Source organism: Pygoscelis adeliae, unplaced genomic scaffold (genome assembly GCF_000699105.1).
Source record: "Pygoscelis adeliae isolate BGI_AS28 unplaced genomic scaffold, ASM69910v1 Scaffold168, whole genome shotgun sequence".
Taxonomy (NCBI): domain Eukaryota; kingdom Metazoa; phylum Chordata; class Aves; order Sphenisciformes; family Spheniscidae; genus Pygoscelis; species Pygoscelis adeliae.
This window is the reverse complement of record NW_008825566.1, coordinates 3919589-3941493: the sequence shown is the minus strand read 5'-3', so window position 1 is coordinate 3941493 and position 21905 is coordinate 3919589. Positions and strand designations below refer to the sequence as shown.

The 21905-nt window shown below is 36.1% G+C and overlaps 1 protein-coding gene across 1 annotated transcript in view; it reads right to left on the bottom strand.

The window, feature by feature from the left end:
• Positions 1–3930: 3930 nt before the first annotated feature.
• The window catches only part of KIDINS220 (kinase D-interacting substrate, 220kDa), a 79736-nt gene continuing 61761 nt past the window's right edge, over positions 3931–21905 (bottom strand). The window contains exons 24-29 of the mRNA XM_009332499.1: positions 20141–20251; positions 19208–19264; positions 12414–12560; positions 10541–10639; positions 9144–9392; positions 3931–6351 (exon numbers count right to left, since the gene is read on the bottom strand). Coding sequence (XP_009330774.1) covers positions 5080–6351; positions 9144–9392; positions 10541–10639; positions 12414–12560; positions 19208–19264; positions 20141–20251 — 1935 coding nt within the window. The 3' untranslated portion in view covers positions 3931–5079. The remainder of the gene's footprint in view (positions 6352–9143; positions 9393–10540; positions 10640–12413; positions 12561–19207; positions 19265–20140; positions 20252–21905) is intronic.

Here is a 21905-nt window from a genome sequence, read left to right as displayed (position 1 = left end):
ACCCCTCAGCATAAGAAAGACACGGACCTGTTGGAGTGGGTCCAGAGGAGGGCCACGAAAATGATCAGGGGGATGGAACACCTCTTCTATGAAGAAAGGCTGAGAGAGTTGGGGTTGTTCAGCCTGGAGAAGAGAAGGCTTTGGGGAGACCTTATTGCAGCCTATCAGTACTTAAAGGGGGCTTATAAGAAAGATGGGGACAAGCTTTTTAGCAGGGCCTGTTGTGACAGGACAAGGGGGAATGGCTTTAAACTAAAAGAGGGTAGATTGAGACTAGATATAAGGAAGAAATTTTTTATGCTGAGGGTGGCGAAACACTGGCACAGGTTGCCTGGGGAGGTGGTGGATGCCCCATCCCTGGCAACATTCAAGGTCAGGTTGGACGGGGCTCTGAGCAATTGAGCTCTGAGCAGTTGAAGATGTCCCTGCCCACAGCAGCGGGGTTGGACTAGATGACCTTTAGAGGTCCCTTCCAACCCAAACTATTCTATTCTATGATTCTATTCTATTCTATGTTAAATAGCCAAAATAATCTTTTTAACACTGTTTAATAGGTCTCCATTTGCCAATTAGCGTTTAAAAAATTCTAGTTCTGTTGGAAACATGGTTTGATATTATTTATACTTTGTATTATTAAAACTTCTGAGCACCCAGTTCCCTATTTTTTTTCGCTTTTTGATGAAATTCAGAAACCTGTGAGAACATGTCAAACTCATGAAACTGTTCCGTATTTCCACGGAGAAAGATTCTAAGTAAAATTATCCCCATTCCGCCCCTATACAGATGAAATGGACCTTAATAAAGGTAACCGAAATCTAGAAAATAAAATGCACAAGGCTAATAGAAAACAGCATGTGAGGTTAGCACAGTCTTTCCAGTCTTTTCTGCTTAACTGAAATTTGAATTCTGCTCCAAGTTCTCCCCACTACAGCTATTATTTGGCACAGAAAAGATGAAAATCCTAACAGCAGGCTTTATCTTACACTAATTAGCACGTTGTATTTCTCTTACATATCTGAAAATTCACTACTAGGTATTAACACTTCTGTTTTACCACAACTGTGGCTTTCAGTTAAGAGACCTCAAATATCCAGATATTATTTTCTTTAGCAATTTCTTAGTAATGTATTTAGAAACATAAAGAAACCTGTCACAGATGATAAAGCTATCTAGCATCAAGGCCGTGGGGTGCAACATGCTGGACTATGGATAACAGATGCTATTGGGGATCCTCTGCCTGTGTGTCTCGTGGCCATACAAAGAACCTCCCATATTCTTACCGTGACATCCAGAAAGGTAAAAAACAGGCTTCGAAGATTCTGTGGATAGATGTGAACAGCTGAACCCCAGACCACAAGAGAAGCCACCTATTTTCAGCATACTGTATAAATCCATGCTAAGTGTGTCCCAGGAAAGTTTCCCAAAGATTATATTAAAAAAAAAAAAAGAGAGAAAAAACAAAAAAATTAACAGTATTTGAAAAGAAAACTTAAGAAAGCTAAGGACTGAAAACTTACTAATACCACATATATATTCTGCTGCATGGGCAAAGTCATACAGGGTGATCAGATATCCCAGACTGACCAGGACAGACACAAAATGGAAAACTTTTTCCAGAATCTCCGAGAATTTTACTAGATCATTATTTTGTAGCAAGTTTTACAAATGGGATACAAGAATTTCCCTCTCCGCCTTCCTCATAAACTGCAACCCTGGAAAAAGCTGGCAAATAGCCACAAGGGTCTTACATAAATCCTGCCATGTTACTTGCATCCAATTTTTCCTTTCAAAAACGATTTATTTTCACCCTAGTGTGCAAACATATCCAGGCATCAGAACATGAGGACAGGCCAAACTGTGCTCTTCAGATTCAGTTAGGCAAAGTAGTCATGGTTTCAAGTACCCGTAGTGTTCAGTCATCCAAAATTAGCATGGACACATAAACTATCATTACAAGAGTTCTGGAAAGCGGTGAGTACCAGAAATGAGTTTGCAGTTGTCTTACTGTTTTATACTCTTCATTCATTTCCGTTCTCCATGGAACTCTGGGGTTCCATGATTCCCACAAGTCACAGAGCTAACTTTTCATATTTCAACACTGGAAATTGTTTATGGTTTCTTAACTCCAAGAATTGTGCAACAAACTAAGCAAGCTAGTAACCATAGCAACTGTGGTAGAGAAAAAACAAGTTTCAGCTATGAAACTGCAGTGTATTTTTAGTTCTTGCAAATGCTACTCTTTCATATTCTACATGTGAAAAATTCATTAAACATGTACAGTAACTAACGTATATATTTATCATGTACCAAAAGACACTTCTTACTACTGTGCTGTATTAAGTACTCCGTTTCTCTCTCTCCTCTCTCTTTTCCTCTCTCCCTTTATCAGAGTACTACACTTTCTTCTGTTTGCTTATGAACACCTGTATAAAAAAAATTAAAAAGATGCTTCAATGGAGAAGAAAAATGCATTCTGTCTAGTTATTTCTATGCAAGTAGATTTTAAGTGCCAGTTATATTTACTGTCCTATTAACAAACAGCTTTTGTAGCATACTGTCCTTCAATTGGCTATGAAGCACTCACATTTTGCTGATTCTAGGAACTTCGCTAGGAAGGCATTAAATAACAAGCCCATGAACACATCTGATATATAAACTACAGCGTGCGTTACTATGTAAAGCAGTTAAAGGAAGCAGGACTGAACCACTGTTTGGAACTGAAATGATTTTAGGTACCCACATCCCATGCGGGGCATGGATCTACATACCCAAAGAGAGTACTACATTAAGCCCTGCACAATCTTACACAGACACTTTGCTTGTAACTAGTGTTTCTTAGTGATGGCAAGCAATTACACTGGTATTAATGAATACAAGATAGAAACACGGAAGAGTTTTCCACTCAACTACCTATTTCATCCCAAATTTGGTATTTCATGAAGACTTGAGGAATGAAACTTTCAGGAAGAAAAAGATCTCAAAAGCATATGAAAATTTAAAATTCATCAGTTTAGATTATTTGAGGACTTGGACAGACAAAATTATTTGAAGTAATTGGTATCTTTCATTAATACTCTGAATATGTCTAAATGAAGAAGGCTACACTTCTTGTCCTCTCTTACAAAACAATGCTTATAAATATCCTTCTGTAAAAAGCTGTTACCTCCCAAAGATTTCAGAAAGCAGAGTGATGTACTTTTGTTTTTTTTTTTTTTTAATAGGAAGAGCCTAAACCAAAAAAACTGTTCCCAAAGATTCAGCAAAATATCATGAAGCTACACAGGCTTTGAGGGCTTCTTATTTTGTTTTGGGAGGCTTTTTGGTTAAACTAATAATCTTTCTAATAGATAAAGATATGTGCACACAAGTTTCCAGTACTTCTGTAACACTCTGATGAGTAAATTTTAATTCAATCAAATAATGCTCCAATTTAACAGAATCCAAAAACGTACAGATCATGTCTCCAGTCCTGTAAGTATGAGACATCCATGGAATGAAAAAATAAAGAGCCTAGATAAAGCCAGTTTTTCTCTGTTGACACTGGCATAGAAAAGCATCCTCTTGATTTGGATAACAAAGGCCACGACCGCATGGTCCCACTGGAGGCATCTGGCTGGAGATGCACTAGGACAGAAACAAAGCTGCGCAGAACTACCAGCACATGTTAACTGCCACAAACAGCAGGATTACTGCTTCGGACTAGCAGGAGGTGGCCACATCTCCGCAGCTCACAGCACTTTCTTTAGAAACGTCTGCTTTGGCAATTCCATTTATCAAATGTATTTTTATACTTGATGCTTATTTAGTATTGTATTAATAACAATATTGTTTTAATGCATTCTTTTTAATTAAATCCATGAAGTACTTTAACCAAAACAACATGGATGTAACATTTTTATCAAGTGAAGAAATAAAATACTGCAATAAACAGAAATTTGGACACAAACCCAACATGCCAATTTATTTTTTATTCTCTTTGTACTACCAGAGTCTAGTTCGAACAATTCTTCCTCAAAAACATGCAGATTTCACTGGACAGTACAAGTATTTGCTACAATAACATTCAGGTACATTACTTAGATGACGTAAAAATCTTCAAACACTGTACTTCAGAAACAAAGAAGCTGGTGTACAGCTCTGACGAGATTCCAAAAAGTATGCATTATTTTTAAAATGGCAAACACTACTAATTTTTCTTTCCATAACCAAATGATAAACACTGTACCAAGGAAAGATCACACACAGCAACAGGTACTCCGTAAGTTCAGACATCACATTCATACTTTATCCTTACAATATTTTAATGTAGCTCAGGTGGTTGCATCTATTTAGAGCAGTGACTGCAAAATTATGTACCTATAATAAATAATGGATCCACTAAAGCAATGATAAGGCATTACCTTATAAATAACTGCCAATTCCAATGACACATCAAGACAATGTTCCTTACAAACCTTACCACCACTCTACCCAAAGTTCACAAAGCCGACAGCAATTACTGAACATACAGAGAGTAAAAGTGTACGTATAGCCAAACAGGTATCTTAACATCAAATTTCAACATATGTAATATATGTTGCACACATTAATCCACTAATTAATGCAAAGCTTGATAAGGGTGTCACAGGTTGTGGTATTTAATCTTCTGGCATCTCTTACATCAAATGGCAAAGATGCACAGTCTTAACTTTACTTGCAAGTATGCAGACTTAACTGGACTGTTTAGAAGGGATAAGTAATACATATCCCAACAGAAAAGTAAAATCACAACATAATTTTAATAATTAAACCATACTTACTTCTGTAACATCTGCCCCTGACCAAACCTTTGCACAGTGTCTTAACAAAGAATTGGTTTTCCATGCTGACAAGTACTGCTTTTCTACGTGGGGAAGGTCTGAAGTAATTTGCTGCTTGTAAAAATTACTTCTTCTCTCCAGAAAATGACTGAAAACAATCTAGACCTTCTATTACAATATTGAAAGCTTAAACTACAGAGCTTAATGTAACCACACACTGACAAGGAATTCCAAGCAAGCTACAATTCATGGGCATACTCTGTTTTAACCTGGCTGCTTTTTACAGGATACTCTCTCTTTCTTCTCCAAAACCAGCCCCTTCTGAGGCCGTAACAGTGTGGAGCTCTGAAGAATCTTTTGAAAGCCTGGTATAACTTGAACGCTGGCTCCGCTTGTGAGCAATGCTCTTCAGGTTCTCATTCTGAACCGCAGTTGAATTGGAACCTGAGCCAGGGTGCAGGATAATTTGAGGTGAATCTCTGATACCTTGTATTTCTTCAAAATTTTGATTAGCTCGATTGTTTGGAGCACTGTTATTATTTAAGGTTACTGTACTAGGGGTTCTATTTAAATTATAGACTTTCTGGCAAGCTGGCCAGTTCTCTTCTGGGCTACTTGCTATCAAGCTGCTTTCAGAAGGGCTTTTCTTATCTTCTGAACAAATAGACATGCGAACCACAGCTGGATCTTGAAGGCCACTAAGGCTGTGTGGAATTCCTCTCTTTCCACTGTGACTGTCATCTTCAAGCTCAATGAGATTTGCCTTTTCAAGCTGTGAATCATCTGCTCCTTCATTATGGAGGGAATGATTTGGAGAACTTTCATTGGATCTTACACCAGAGTCAGACGAATCTTTTTTGTCCAAAAGGGCATCTGTCAAATACTCCTTTGCTTTGATGAAGGTTCTAATAGGTTCAGATCCATGTTCTGGAGATTTGGGCTGCTTCTCTATTTTGCCATCTGTTTTCTTATCTTTACCTTCCTTAAGAAGTGGAGTATTATCCGATTCCTCCGTTCCTGACTCATCTTCATCACTTGGAAGTTTCTGATACCGGAGAGTAACTCCCTTAAGCTTTAAATCTGCAGCCTGGAAAATACTTGTTCTTTCCGAAGACTTCTTTCCTGGGAGAAGCTTGGAACCGGACTGATCAGATTTTTCATCTTCTTCAGTAATAGGATCCAAAGGAGATGCATCATTAGTAGAAACACCTGAAGTACTGTAATCAACAACATCATTCCTCTTCAGCAAGAAGGACTTTCTTCCATCATCTTGTTTCTGTTCACCATCTTTTCCTTTTTCCTGTTCTGCACTGGAATGCAAGGAACCCCCTGATGTACTCTGCCCCATATAGAAAGCACTTGAGCTATGAGGGGAGGACCTACCACTTACTGTAGTAGAGTTGGCACCTCCTTCTAACTGTGACATTTGAGCAATATACTCTCTATATGCATCTCGGTATTCTGCCTGCACCTTGTCAGTAAGCTTTGATATTTCAATACTAGAATCTTGAGAGTTAAGACTTGAAAGACTTGGAGTTCTACGAGTTTGTGACTGGAAAACAAAAAGAAAGAAAAGAGAGAGATAACAGTTAAATGAACTATTTATTTTTACTTTTATTGATCTTCTTAAATAAAATAACTCAAAGTATCAAGTATGTGCTTAAATGATTTTTTTTGTTGCTGTGAATAGATTATGCAAGTGAAATTGTCAATGCTATAATTAAAATATGCTTACTATAATCATATATATGCAATCACACACACATTCACTAAACTTACAAAGTATTCTTATTGTTGGTCCCCATAATGGAAGATTTCCACAAAATAAGCATTTTATCCAGTGCATTTGAGGCTAACTCTTTTGAGTATATAATTATAACAACTGAATTTGTATGTCAAGATGAGCTTTTCTAATACATTTTTGTACATTTACAAATGTAGCATTTTATATTAGAAAGACAGCAAGAGTTCATCTAAATGCTGAACATCTCTCAAAAACATTTTTAAAAGACCCCCATCTTACCTACTTCAATATATCCTGGCAAAATTCCATTGCATATAGCTGATTTCAGAAAAATCAGTTCTCGGACAAACATATTCCTCTTTGCCCCCACCTCTGCTCTCTTTTAGTGTGCACACAGAGAACTCCATAGGCATAGGACGCTAGGCCATCTATTAAATGCTAGAACCAAGGTCTAGCACAGAGCTGAACAAAGTAAAGGAATGTACTGTGGCTGAACGTACAGCTTCGTGTCATGCATACAGCGGGCTGCTCACTACCACCAAGTAAAAGATGTACAGTGCCCAGTGCACTGGAGCCGAGGCATTGCCTTAAGCAGTAAGTACTTTAGGAAACCTACTCAACTTTGCAGTGCCCAAGAGATGAGATTTTGAAAGACTGTTGAGGTATTATGTCTTATTTGGGGCAACACTGAAGATGAACCAAGTTTCAAAAACCTAACTTCTACTAGAAAACACTACTAAGAAAAAACCTAAAAGGGCTTGGGTAATTTTAACAAGCTAAATGTAAACAGGAAAATGAATGTGTGGATTCAAACACTGTGAGTGAATTTAAGATTTAGAACAGAATTGCTTAATCAGATAGATACACCCTCTCAGTCCATCCTTCTCTTTCTCACCCTCTGTTTTTCTTTTCTCCTTCCCCCCACCTTTTTCCTGCTCTTACATGCATCGTTCCTATCTTTCTTCTTTCTGTTCATCATCTTTTCCTTTTTCTTGTTCTGCACTGGAATGCAATGCAAACCAACATGTTTCTTTCCTTCTCAGAATATGCTCATAACCCCCCCGCCAAGCAACATACATGAGCTCTGCAGGTTACCATTCCATTATTCCCTCTATGTTACTAAACAAGTATTACTGACAGCTTTTCGTAAGATCAATAATGTTGTATATACACTAGAATACTGGGGAACAGCTAAACATGATTAACTAAAGGAAAATGGTGTTTAAATGACTTCTATCTGCCATGACTGCTAAGCAATTCAATGCCCAAAGCAAAATGCAAGAATCTCAGAAATATTAACACTGGATTATTTATGCATATTCACTACTGTTTATCCATACTCACAGCAGCAATGGTTCCTCACCAAAAAGCGAAATATTTTATTTTGTTGTGCATGTCCAGTAGTACTACTCCTTTTTACAGAGAAGCAGCAATATTATTTTTAATCAGTATTGACTTCAAAAATTCCAATAGGCAAATTCTAATGTGCTCTTAAGGACAAACTACCTTTATCATTCTTTTGATAGAACTTCAGGTAACTGTATGGCATCAGAAGCACTATTTATTTAAACTTGCATTTCAGAGTGTTTTAAAAAAGATTTTCTTGTACTTCTTTGCTTTTGATACAAAAACAAAGTAACAAATGTGAGTCATGCCACTTTGGTTTGGAAAAACATACATTGATACTCCGTTGCTGGAAACAGGCAGGAAGGGTAATCAGGATCCTACAGACACACACAAGTGTGTGCGCATGCACACACACACAGGTATCTGAGACAGAAATCTCTCTCTAGGATATATATCCCAAACCTCTTTTCAGTGACAATTCTGAATATTAAAAATATCACCTATAGCTAGTAATTTGGGGTGTCTTCCTATTTTGATGCACCCTCAAAATTTTCTAATTTAGACTTCCAGAGATTAAAAAGCTGCTAAATGTTCGGGCTTTGGGTTTGTTTCGTTTTGTTTTTTAATTCTAATCACTATTTAGATACCAACTGATTTGTCTTATTTCCTAAAAAGGACAAAAGAAAATCACACACTTTGGGTGATTTCGTAAGATACAGAAGAAAAATGACCATAACGTATGACAGAAATTGTAGTTAGAGAAAGGTGTCAGCTCTGGAGTCTACGAATAGATTATGCATTGTCAGGACAAGGCTCTGATGTCACAGAGCACTGTAGTTGTCTGTTTAAAAAAAAACTAATAAATGTATCTGTAATCCTTTGAATAGTATAACATCTGGCTAGCACATAGCTAAAATATTTCACACACAAATTCTGAATACTACAATAAACAGAAATCTTGCAGGACACGGCCCTAAGCTAGATGAGAAAAACACGATAGCTTTGATTTTTTTCTCTTGAAGAGTGATTACTGGAACAGATGAATAGTTTTCAGATGGCAAAGACTAAAGACTTTGACTCAGAGAGTGTGGTTAGAGTTTACATATCTGCAAAACTGGTCTTTGCCAAGACTGAGAACTGAAAGTACCTGAACTGTCACAGCAGACTTACTTCTTGACCTGTCTGTATCCAAGAATGGAAAAAACCATTTACCATACAGGTAAGCAAGCAGAATACATTTCTCTATTAAATACCTGCCAACTTAAGTTACTATGGCGTGGAGGAGCTTCATCAAGACCAATTGTGTTGAGTTCTTCAAAGCTGAAGTTAAGTGTGTAGGGAGCTTGACCAGAAAGGCCTGTAAGCTCAGTGTGTGGCAACTCAGTGTTCTGCCCAGGACGACGAGTAAGTTCACTATGAGGAATCGCAGTGGTAACGTGCTCAGTTGTTCCACGAGGATCTTCCTGAACAGCCTGATTTTCTGAATTTCTCATTTCAAGTATCTTAACACACAAAAAGAGACAGTATAAATGTAATTACATAAATAGAAGAAGATCTCAAAATTGTTAAAGAAGAATTCTATTAAAAATAGGAACAAGGAATTCACAACTGTAAAAGTGTACTTGCATAGGTGGTGGTGATCATGGAAAGTATGAAGAAAAAATCTGTTCACAGATCTAGTGCATTCATTGTCTTTACTGCAAATCACATTTAATATTTAAGAATTTTTTTGTATTTACAAATTATTCTTATTACTGCTCAGACCCTTAAAAGAACTCATATGCCACAAAACACTTAAATTCTTGTAAAACTAGATAAGTGATAAATTACAATTTAAAAGCAAAACCAAACACTTCCATTTCATAGTTTAATCAACCTGAATCTAACAATAAATCTCATCTTGTAATTCCCAGTGTTTTCAAGACTGATTTAGCAGTTGAGAGACATACTGTTATTTTCAGAAAGAAAACTGGCAATATACTAAAAATACTTAAGAGAAAACACCGTTCTCTGTGATGCATAACCCTCACTGTAAAACTGTCATTTACTCACAAACTGGGAGGAGGGAAATGCGGAAGATTAGATATCTATATATATGCTTCAATAATAGTACGCAATGCAGCATTCTTGTATTATACACGTATGTGTCAATCGAATATTGTACATTTATCTCATTGGCTTGATTTTTAGATTAAGTTTCTTTTAAAATCATGCTTATGAAATTGTGTGCCATGCATCTCTAAGAGCTTGGCTGTCCACTTCCTCGCACTAATATACTGGGAACTCCCTGACTAACTTTTAACAGAAGGACAGAGGCTTCAAAGAGAATTAAGTTCTGACAATTTCATTAAAATAGGCAAAATTAAAAAGGGAAAAGGGAACCCACACAGGAAAAACAGATCTTACAAAGAGGAGGCAAAACTTCAGAGTTCACAATTAAGATGCAAAGCCATAGGCAACCAGTTCTTCATTAAAGTGCTCAAGACAAAAAGACAAAGTAACAAAATAATAAATGCGTGCATGTTTTAAGACGATACTTATCATCTTCAAGATGATGATAACAAGAAAGCAATAGGAAAGAAAAAAAGATAAGGTTTGTAATGAAAAAGACAAATTTGTGATGACCTGAATACTGAAGAGAAAGTCTTACCATGCTCCTGAACAGGTGCCAGTCACCAAAATTCATATTCATTTCTTTTTTCAGTTCATCAATGTTGCACTGAGCCAAGACACGGCCATTTATATTTGCCTAAAACAATAAAACTAAGTCATGTACATTACCAATACAAGACGTATGGTGTGGCAGTATCAGACTAAAATCGTAATTAAAATTGGATATATTGACGGTGACTACTAGTGAAACTCCCCAACATCACTCTTAAATCCAATCCTATGCAATAAACGTGTTTTTATAAAAGAATATTTATTGATGATTGCTGATGGACAAGAAGAATCCACGTGTCATGAAAAAAATGAAAATATTAAACCCATCAAAAATGTGTATATGAAAGGCAATATGATTGCGTTCTATAAACAGACATAAGGAAACAACACAGCGGTAAAAAATTTCACGGACGATAAACCACGTTCATCTGCCTAGACTTCTCAGACTTGGAACACAAACGGACTGCAGACGCCTGAATATCCGAAGATAATCAGTTAAGTCCCAGGCATCATCTGACCCCTGGCTTGAGGCATCTAAGATCAAGTACTACCTCCATCAAGTTCCCTCCCTGCATAAATACAGGCTTACATTCCTCCCATCATCAGAAATACCCAGGGATAGAAGACAAGACTTCTTTCTAATTTTCATCATCCTTCAGAGATCAAGACAGAAGTGCCTGAACACCATCTATATTCCAGGAAGCTGACTCCTTATGTTAGGGGTGTTTATACAGTACTTAACTTCCAACAGCACCAAATTCGATACAGAACGATTTTCATTACATAACAATGAGAAGTATTTCTCTTTATACCATGTATCAGTGGATGGACAGAACGTAAATGTCTTAGGAGAGCAGCCACAAAATGGAAGACCCAAGTTGAGAACTCTGCTCAGTGTGAGGGATCTCAGTGGTTTTGTTCCCATATCCCAGCAGACGGTCTTAATCAAACCAGGAAAAAGACCAGGCTGAGCCATTTTCATTCTTCCTTTTTACGTAATATCACTTGTAGTAAGAAATGCAAGAATATAAATAAGAGGAATCTCATTAGAGATAACTGATGAGCACATTCTTTTAGCACTCTAGAGCCACTGAAGCAACTGGAATTTTTTGCAGCTACACTTAATGAGCTGCAATCCAACATCCTACTTCTTGCTTTAAGCAACATCGCTGTAGCTTCCTATGATAAACCTCTTAATCCTTGAATCAATATCCTCCCTGTATTTTTTAAGATATGATAGGTACCAGGACAAAGTGAGCTCAGCAAAAACACTACTGATGACAACCTTCGTATTTTCCCCTTCTTTCTTTGTAAAAGGAGCACACAGAATGGTGAAAAAAAGTAATAAAGAAAAAAATTATTCTGTGCTAATGTCTCAGAGAAAAGAGCAGGAACAGAAAAATGTACAGTGGCCTTTTTCTGAAGCAAATAGATGTGGAATGTGATAAGACAGAAAGGGAACCATCTTCACCACTCATTTACAACAGATGTGCCAACTTCTCAGGGGATGGGGGGGGGGGGGGGGGGGAGGGAAGAGATGCTGCTACCTGGACATAGAACACATCTGCAACCCTATTTATCTACACATGGCAATTTTGAAAATGTTTTTCTTGCTTCTTTTCTCAAAATAATCAGTCTCATCAGCATTTATATTTCTGATTTTGTTTTTCCTTTCTGAGAGAGAGCATTTCCTCTGAAAAATGTCCTCCAAACTTAGCACGCATAGAAGTTAGGATGTTGTTTTGACATTCGATGTGTTTCAATAAACATTTTCAAGAAAAGAGGCAACTAAATATTTCCTTTTCCTTGTGTATCTCCATGTTTAGGTACTAAATACATTAATGAAATTCAGCTGATACCTTTCTTATAGTTGCAGAGTACTGAGGTAGCATGCTCTGATCCAGACCATCTATCTGCTTTAGCTTCTCACACACAGCTTCCACACTCATTGTGCTCAGAGACACATGTGATACTCCTGCGGCTGATCCTGTGCCTGCTCCTGCTCCCTGTAAGAAGTGAGAAAATGTGCACATAAGATTTGTTCAAATACTCAGTACACCCAGAATTTCACAATATACACTAACACAAATCAAGTTGTGTTCAACTACATTTTAAAATTAAGAGATGAGAATAAGAATGCACAGGCATTTTTAATTACTATTAGAATATCTATATATTGGGAAACATTTATTATAGGTATTTATATGAGAAAAAACACAGCATCTTGAGTCCTGCCTACGTGAGAAAATAACTCTCTTAAATAACGTTATTTAAGAAAAGCAACATAAAAATCAGAAATATTAAGTAAGTTAATCAATTTCAAATGCACCTTTACTCAGAGTTTCCCCCTAATTTTAGTAGTTAGTTTGGTTTGGGGTTTGGTTTTTGGTTTGTTTTTTTTGTTTTGTTTTTTTTTTTAAATAATGCAGACACAACTTAGATTTTCCTGTCTTAAAAACTCCTGGTTTAGTATCAGACAAAGATGACCTAAAACGTAACTCCCCAATTACTTGGATTCGTTGGGTAATTTTAGCAACATCTGTCCATTTTCCAGAGGTTCCTTCAGCTCCATTTATGCAAGATCAGCCAAGGGGCTGTGTACCACAGTACAGAAACATAGAGCAGCACCACCACTTGCCCTCCAAGATACTATGAGGATGCTTCATATATATCGAACTTTGGCAAGATTTAGGTAGAAATTATTCACAACTCAGATCTGTAACACAGAAGTTGTCTTGTTAATGTTGCCAGCTTCTGGGAATTTCAAAGAAAGCATGGAAAAACAAAACAAATGCATCTGCAGGTAGTCAGTATACTAAGACAGCGTGTTGTCAAAAAACCCCACATTCTCCCTGGATGGGGACCTGTGCGTTAAGTAGGAGCAAAGTGCAAAGCTCTAAACAGTTATGCTAGTGATTCCAAATTCTTAAAAGCAAAATCAGAACCAGTTCTATCAGCTATGAAAAACTTGTGCGCCCTCCTCCTGCGAGGGAGGTTGCACCCTCCCCTTTTTCTGAACCTGAAGTTTTCGTTTCAGCACTTGTAGACCATGCACCAAACAAAGCTTGTTTTGGGAGGATGCAAAAGAGCTTCCACAGCCTCAGAGCTCATCATCACATGCGGAAACCCTGGGATGTAAAAGTGCATTTTGACTATCCAGAGTTCAGTTAACGAAGTTTGACTATATTCCTCAAATTACCAATGAAGACTGTTTTTATAGTCGCAATATTTTTTTTCATTTTTATTTAATTACTTCAAAGTTATTTAATCTTTCAGAATTAATATAAATTAATAGATCCAAATATATTGCTTATAAAAACCAAGGATTATCACACAGAATGGCATTAACCATATCTGAATTATCTAAACCAGGATATTTAAGAGGAATTTATTCAACTATTAATTCCAAGGCAGCAATCCAAAAACCCATTATCTACTACCATTTAACCTCAGAGTTATTTCTAACTTACTGTATCGGAAATATCCTGATCTGGGGAGATAGGCACGCTCCCCACCTAAGCTACTCTGAGTTTCAAAGTTTAGATGCTATTACATGTCATTCCCCCAAAGCTCTCTGCCAGATGTACTTGAAATGGACTTAAAACTGGCAAACTATCACCTTCACTCAAGAACACTACAGGAGGCTGTGGGGAATCTAAGCCTAGCAGTTCGCACACTTGAAAACAGAGGTGGGGCACTAATCTTTGTTCCTTTGACCATTTAGATTTTTTTTATGTGATGTCAACTGGACACTAGACAAACAAAAGATATACCCCATTTTCTGGGTACGTAGTCTACCGAAATTATTGAATAAAAATTAAGCATTATAATTCCACTACAGTCTGGGCACCTAACTCAGCAGCTTGGTATTCCTTCTGAGGACAAGACAGTTACTTTTCAGATTCTGTAACATCTCCCTAATTAGGTGCCTACAATACCTAATTAGTTATCATATTAGGCATCTAAAGGATGAAATTTAGGTCTTAATCTAGTCTGATTCTTAATCTAGTCAGATTTCATCTAAAGGATGAAATTTAGGTCTTAATCTAGATCACAGCTAAGATCTTTATCATGTTAAGGATACAAGCCAACCATCAAACTGATGAAGATGACAGGAAGAAGCTTCATCCATAAACTATTTATCATATACTTCTTTTACGTACATCTCTCTTTTTCCTCTTTAAAAAAATCACTTTGAGATTTTCTTCGCAACACCAGCTTTGTCTATTATTTCCCCATAAACACACTATTTACTATTGGTATGAGTTAGATAATATACCAAAAAAGAAAAGGTATTAAGTTAATTCAAATCTTAATTATTTTTTGAAAGAAAGCTTATCAATTAAAATAAAAGAAACCATTACAGCCAAAATTACATTGTGGCACTACTAAAAGAAATGATCCCTAAGCAACGTGCGCAAGCAATTGCCTTCGTTCTCTGAATCTATTAAATATATTATCTATCACATATCTACAAATAAATGAGGAAAAGTTTTAAATACTTCTAATTTAACAGCTCTCCTTCAGATCAAAATATTTTTTTAACAATCAAGAACAAGTCATTCTTTCTGCATGCATTAAGAGTTAGTTTAGAAACTCTTCTTTCTGTGTATAAAAAAATATGGAAAAGCACTAAAATATTTAGACTATTTTTGTTAAAGTGTGAACTGTTTGAAATAGATGCACATTAATCTAAATCTTTCTTTATAAAAAGCACTCTCTGAAGAATAAGTAATGTAATAGCTTTAGGGATACTGCCATCGTGTAAGTGAATTAAAACTGTACTTAAACTGACACATTTTTCAGCCTTAGTGGTTTTGTTAAAGATGCTTACAGAACATTAGTCTGAAAAGTATTTGCCATGCAAAAGCTAAAAGCAGCTTGTCAAAACAAACCTCAAGGCTAGTAATGAGCATTAGTTTACAGACAGCCCAGCATGAAGCACCAGTATGATAGCTTCTGAAATTACTGTGAAATAAGTGAATGATAATTCACAGAAAGTGGCTGTACCTGTCTGTTTTTGTTTAACCCAGACTTACACAGCTTTGAGAAAAGGACAAAACAGAATGGAAAGAAACAAAGTGACATCAGAAAGGTTGAACATACAGATGACATGCTTTGAAGTAAACAGAGGAAATCAGTGTTAGGACAGAAACGGGATACTTTCATAATGTGAGGAAACTTTTAAGGTAGACCTTCAGAATACACATTTAGTATATGCTATACAAATACTATTTTCCTATGAGCAGACTACTCCATTTTGCACTTTTAAAAAAGCAACGCTTGCTGTATTTTGTTTGCATAAAAGTTTTACATTATGTTTCTGATGGAAAATCCTGCTTTTAACCAACCATTCTCCTGCCATTTCAAGATCACATTATACCAACAATGTATCTCAAATAACTTTGACACCTTGTATCTAAGCACACACACACCACCGCCATCCCACTCCCCCAAAAAAGCAAACCACCACCACCTACAGAATTGAAAAGGTACTTCATTTAAGAACAAATATTCAAAGCACAAAAATGCTACATAAAAGCACCTGGAAAATCCATATAATAAACTCCCATGCCACACACTTTCATTCATGCTCAAACTTTTGAGAAGCACTTCCAGTTTCTTAATGAATATTGTATGTTTATCTACACTACATGCTCTGGGCTGTTAGTTCTCATTCAAAGCACACATACTACACCTTAAGATATTATATATTCAATGCAGTATGAAAAATGTATTTAAACAAAGTAATTATATTGCAACAAGCTGCATCCTAACAAGTCATAATTAACAATGCAAACTAAAGCACACAACTAAGTTTATGACAGATAACCACTGCTAATGCTAGTTTGCTTTCTAACATAATAGGGGATACCATGAACAGATATCGGTTACACTACAATCCGATGATAAACTCCTCAGAAGAGCACTCTAGCAGTTTTTGCAGTTCCTGTCAGAAATAACCATTTGTATAGTAAAGTCAGCAGAAATGCATGTTTGCCTCCATCACAGATGTGCAAAGGTTGACGTCTTAAGCCTATTTGCATTAGTGATTTAAGCTGATACCCTAAAATTTGCAATGCACTTTCATGTTAGTACAATTACATAGATGGTATTGGTAAACTTACCGGTTTGACATCTATGTTTTGATCCATTCAGTAAAGAACAGTAAACTACAGTCTAAGATAGACAAGTTTTATCATCAGCAACAGAATCCAAATATAGAAGGTCACAGAAGTCAAATTATTGATACAAGATGACTGCTCTCATAATATTTCTGATTGCCACTAAGCTAACCTAGACTTACACTGATTTTACATGACTAATGATCAGGATCTGAAATTTCAGAACTCGGTCAACTCCAGTGTCAGACTGACAACACCGACAGAGCCTTAACTATACCACGTAACATCCTCAACACAGCTCTGCCAACTCATGCAATGAGTAGCAATGATGATCTGTGTAAAAAAAATTTATACTCCCGAAGAAACTGGTTTTTGCCCTGTAAGACTTAGGACATTAAAAAAATCTATTATTCTCCATTTTACACAGATGTAAAATTGCAACATTTCTGGCTCCTTGCCAGATTTGCATGAAAGACAATTTTGATTCTACACGCTCCTCTTGTTTTCAATCATCAAACCAGTTACACATCTTGGTGTTCATTAACTACTGTGTACAATTTTTTAGTCTACTTCATTACTTTGCATGCACCAATCCATTTAATAAGTAAAAGCTGTATCATTTCTATAGTGGCAATGACCCATCAATTAAGAGCTACCTAAATAGCTGGATGAAATTATTGTACCCATCACCTCTGGATAATTGCAGTACCTAAACCAGGTATAATACCATTTCCTTTCAACGAAATTTCAATAAAGTCTACAAAAGAAGTGTTTTTAGAATAGATGAAACCCTGATGAGGTATCCTGTCAGACACACAATCTTCTTCACTGAGAGGGTGGTTAAACACTGGAACAGGCTTCCCAGAGAGGTGGTCGATGCCCCAGGCCTGTCAGTGTTTAAGAGGCATTTGGACAAGGCCCTTAATAACATGCTTCAACTTTTGGTCAGCCCTGAAGTGGTCAGGCAGTTGGACTAGATGATTGTTGTAGGTCCCTTCCAACTGAAATAGTGGTCTATTCTAATACCATACCCTGACTCACAACATTCTTGCAAACTACCCAAGAGATTTAAAAAAATTCAAAATTTTATATTTACACGGTAGGTTAAATGTTGCTAAGTCTTAGAAAAGTGTATGATCTGATGTGCTGTACTACACAGATTCACAGTAGCATGACTTAAACTCAAAAATAGATCTAATAAAATCCTCCATTATCGTTATTTCAGACAAAATTTCCTTTTAATGTTCTAACTCCTGTATTTTCTTACCTACAGCCAATAGACTACATAACTTACATGAGTCTTTTAAATTGCTGCTTGAAACTGCAGCCTCTGTGTGCTTAAGATACACACTCAGAGCAGCAAGCAGAAGAGCAATCGGGCCCAGGCCTGCTGCTGGAGCTCATTCACTACTTTGCCCTGAGACTAAATCCCACTTTTCCAGTCCCATGGCCCTTCCCACACTCACAGATACACACATACTTCAGCCATCACTCTGCTACTTTCTCAATAGTCCTTACTTTTTCTCCTTGCACTAACAAACTGGAAAGGACTGGGAAGAGAATGGGATACTGAGATAAGGAATCAAACACAGGGAAGGCATCAGCATCTCCAAAAATATACTACCAGAAAAACTTACTCCAAAGTCATCCCTTCACACACAAGGTAGCTAATGACCTGGAAGAGAGAATTTTAGGGTACATTTTCCACGGCATCGCCCATACATGGTGCTCAGTGAAGGTTATGTGCAGTTAAATTCAGTTCTGGAATTTGTGTGGGTTTTTTTTCATTGCACAACAATGGAAAGACATTTTTGCAATGATTTACTAGAAGAAAAAATAATCGAGATCAAACTATAACTGTTGCCAACACTATTGGCAGCAAGTATTAAGACAATGATGACAATCATATTAACCTCTTTGTTTTGGTAATAAACCATGATTTTTCATCAATTCCCACAGTTTAGAGTTAAAACAGATACCCATAAAGAAGACATCTTTGTGTGAATACTTAGGATAAAACAACAAGTCATGGAAAAGGTAGATGTTAGCATTCTGACTCAAGAATAAGCTTATGACCAGCAATTTTTTTTTTTTTTTAATTTCTATCGAAAGTTGCTTTATACTGTGTTAACTGCAATAGCTTTATGTCACCAAGAAGTATGGATGAGGTGAGAGAGCTGACTAAAGCAGAAAAAACACAGTTACTTCATTCTAAAATCTAAGCACCGAATGACCAGCTGTCATTCTTCACTCTGTTTAGCTACCACAACACTCTTTTTACTGAAAGCTCACCATAGCTACTGAGAAAGGCAATGGGAAAACTACAGGGGAAAATATAATACGTCTTATAAGTGAAATATTAGCTCTTAAATTCACTCACGAACTACATTAGTTTTCAGCTACTCTATTTGCCCACCAAAGCCACTGATGCAGTGTTAGTGAACTGCAGTTATGATTAATGCAGACTCATTACTGCTGAAAAAGCAATGAGATGCTAAAATTTCCACACCACATGACTACTCATTTACCATTGAGGGGTGTGTGGGTGAAGGAAGCCCCTCATCAGCATCCTCCTTGATAACATCCTAACAACAACAAAATATTATGGTTTGGGTAAAATGATCAAGGGCTCAACAAAAAATATGAAGTAAACAGTGAATGAGAATGATCTCGTAATAATACATAATTCAACAGAAACACACTTCTTTTCCTTAAGTGATTAAAGATTTTACCACCTTTTAATAACTTTGCTCATTGTATCAATATCCTAGAAATAAACTGATTGACAAGTGAGGCTTTTACTTTTTTAGCTTTCCTTAGTTCTTAATTCCATCTGAACAGCCATCTGTCAGTAAAATAAATACTGTTAAATAGGAATTTTATTATTCTATAGGAAGCTAGAAAAGTCTGCTCCTTTTTCCTTTTCAATGGGTAAATAAAGTTGAATTATATATACCTACAAAACCAAGCTACAACTGATGCATACTTAAGACAAAATGTATTTTGTTTTACTTAAATATTTAAAACATTCCTTTTAACTTTTTACTTTGCCCTTCCAATCTCTAGTATTCTCTACAACATTAAAGGATGTAACTTTATCTTATAAAATTTGAATATAAATTTACAAGTAGCACTCTTTTTCTTACAATATTACACTATATTCATTTCTTTACTGTAGTACAGTTGGCATTTTTATTAAAATATTTTCCTGCCAATATTACAGGTCATACTCCTCTAATCTTGATACCTGGATGTTAGAATTGGTTTTCCTCTCTAAGTAATTTCTAAAGTTAAAACAAAATACATTTTACATTACATGTTAATAACACCTTTGCTTAAACTATTTGTAATATAGAGCTTGCACTTGTCGAATAGTGAATCATCATTAATAACCTTCATTTTCATTACTCATTATATTTATTGTCTAGGTTAGTATTTGAATTATCCTTCAAAATACTTACTAGGCCATTGTTCTGATCTCTGGACAAACTCGTTTTTAGTGGTGGACGTGAGATGAGATGAGAACTGCCAGGGTAATACCTTGGCATGTAAAGATATGGGGCAAAGAATGGCTATGGAAAAAAAAAAAACGTAACAAAAAAGGGACAAACAATTACACAAATCAAAATGTAATAATAAAATAAAACTTATTTCAACAAAACACATCCTCTAGCTGAGTTTAATAAAGTGAAAAATAGCAATTACTAATAGCTTTCTTTACTTTTTGCATTGAACAGAATTCAATCAAAAGCTCTGGAGCAAGTTCTTCAAAATCCCTCAGCGCCAATGGGTGCTCTGGCACAGTATTCTGGAGGAACAGAGTTGGAGTGGTTTTGGTAGCTACACTCCAACATCTGTTCCGAGTATGGGAAAAGGATCATTTAAGGATAATTCTGATAATTACACCTTCTCAGACCTGCTAAACCCAAAATTAGATGCTCAGTAAAACTTAGTGTTTCATAATACTGAAGACAACTGTACCAAAAGAAAAAAATGTGATGCATAACAGCATCACTAGAACTTCCCATATTTGTGGTAACCAATCTGAAGGCTTCCACAAATACTAGATTTTATAAATCTATAAATAGATTTTTATAGCAGACAATATTTGAGCTTTGTTTTGTTGGAAATACATCAATGCATGTTGTTCAATACAAATACAATTTTAAAGGACAATGTTAATTATCATAAAACAAATATCAAAAACATTTTTTAAAAATAGAAATACTTTTTTTCCCTCCACAAATATCAGTTAACTCTAATCACGATTTTTATAACCAGGTTCCTTTTTATCCCATTTTACTAACAAATTTCAAGAAAATAAACACTATCCAAGTTTCCAAAAGTCTTATCAGCACATCAGTGTAAAGAGTCCAAATGAGAACTCAGACTTTATTAATACAGTTACTTCTAGAAGATATAGAGATCTCAACATTAGAAATATACTTCCAACAGAGGACTCCATATGCTCCACTCTTTCAAGTTTAAAATCAACTGCAAAAACACGTTCCCTGAAATTCACATGCTACCCACTGGCATGCAACAAAACCTTCTCTGTGTGTGCATGCACGAGCGTGCATTTAAGAGTTATGAACCTTACAACTGGAAATGCAGTTAGGAAGTACAAACTGCTTTTCCAATATTGTGAAATTTTATTTTGACCTATCTGTGAATTGGAGTTAGGTTTTGAAATAAAGATTTTCATCTCCTTATCAATTCTCTTTTAAGGCAATGTAATGGAGAGCAATAGAGCCTTTAGACTTTAGGAAAGCAGAATTACAGTGCTTGTTGCTTCCAATTCATTACCCAGTTCTTAAAAAAAATACCCAGAAATCTCAAAATAATGGCTGTCTTACAGATTTCTGATGTTTCTATACATAGCATTTTAAAAATTGTATTACCCAGCTATTTAACAAAACAGAACATACTATTTGGTTTGTGTTTCTGCACATGACAAGATTCTGAGTAGTCTACTGCACCGAATTCAGCATAGAGTAAATAATTTTATGACTCGATGGCCAATATATGAGGGAGGGGTAAAATTTCCTGAAGTATTCCACTTTGGATTTGTCTCTAAGGACTAAAAATACTCTGCATTCAGAAGCAGCTGTAAATGAGCTGACAAATTAAAGTTTAATTCCTGCGTACATGAATTACTTAGATGGCATATGCTACAACTTTGAGTCATTTCTGGAAAACACAAATGGTTCCATATTCTTAGCTGCT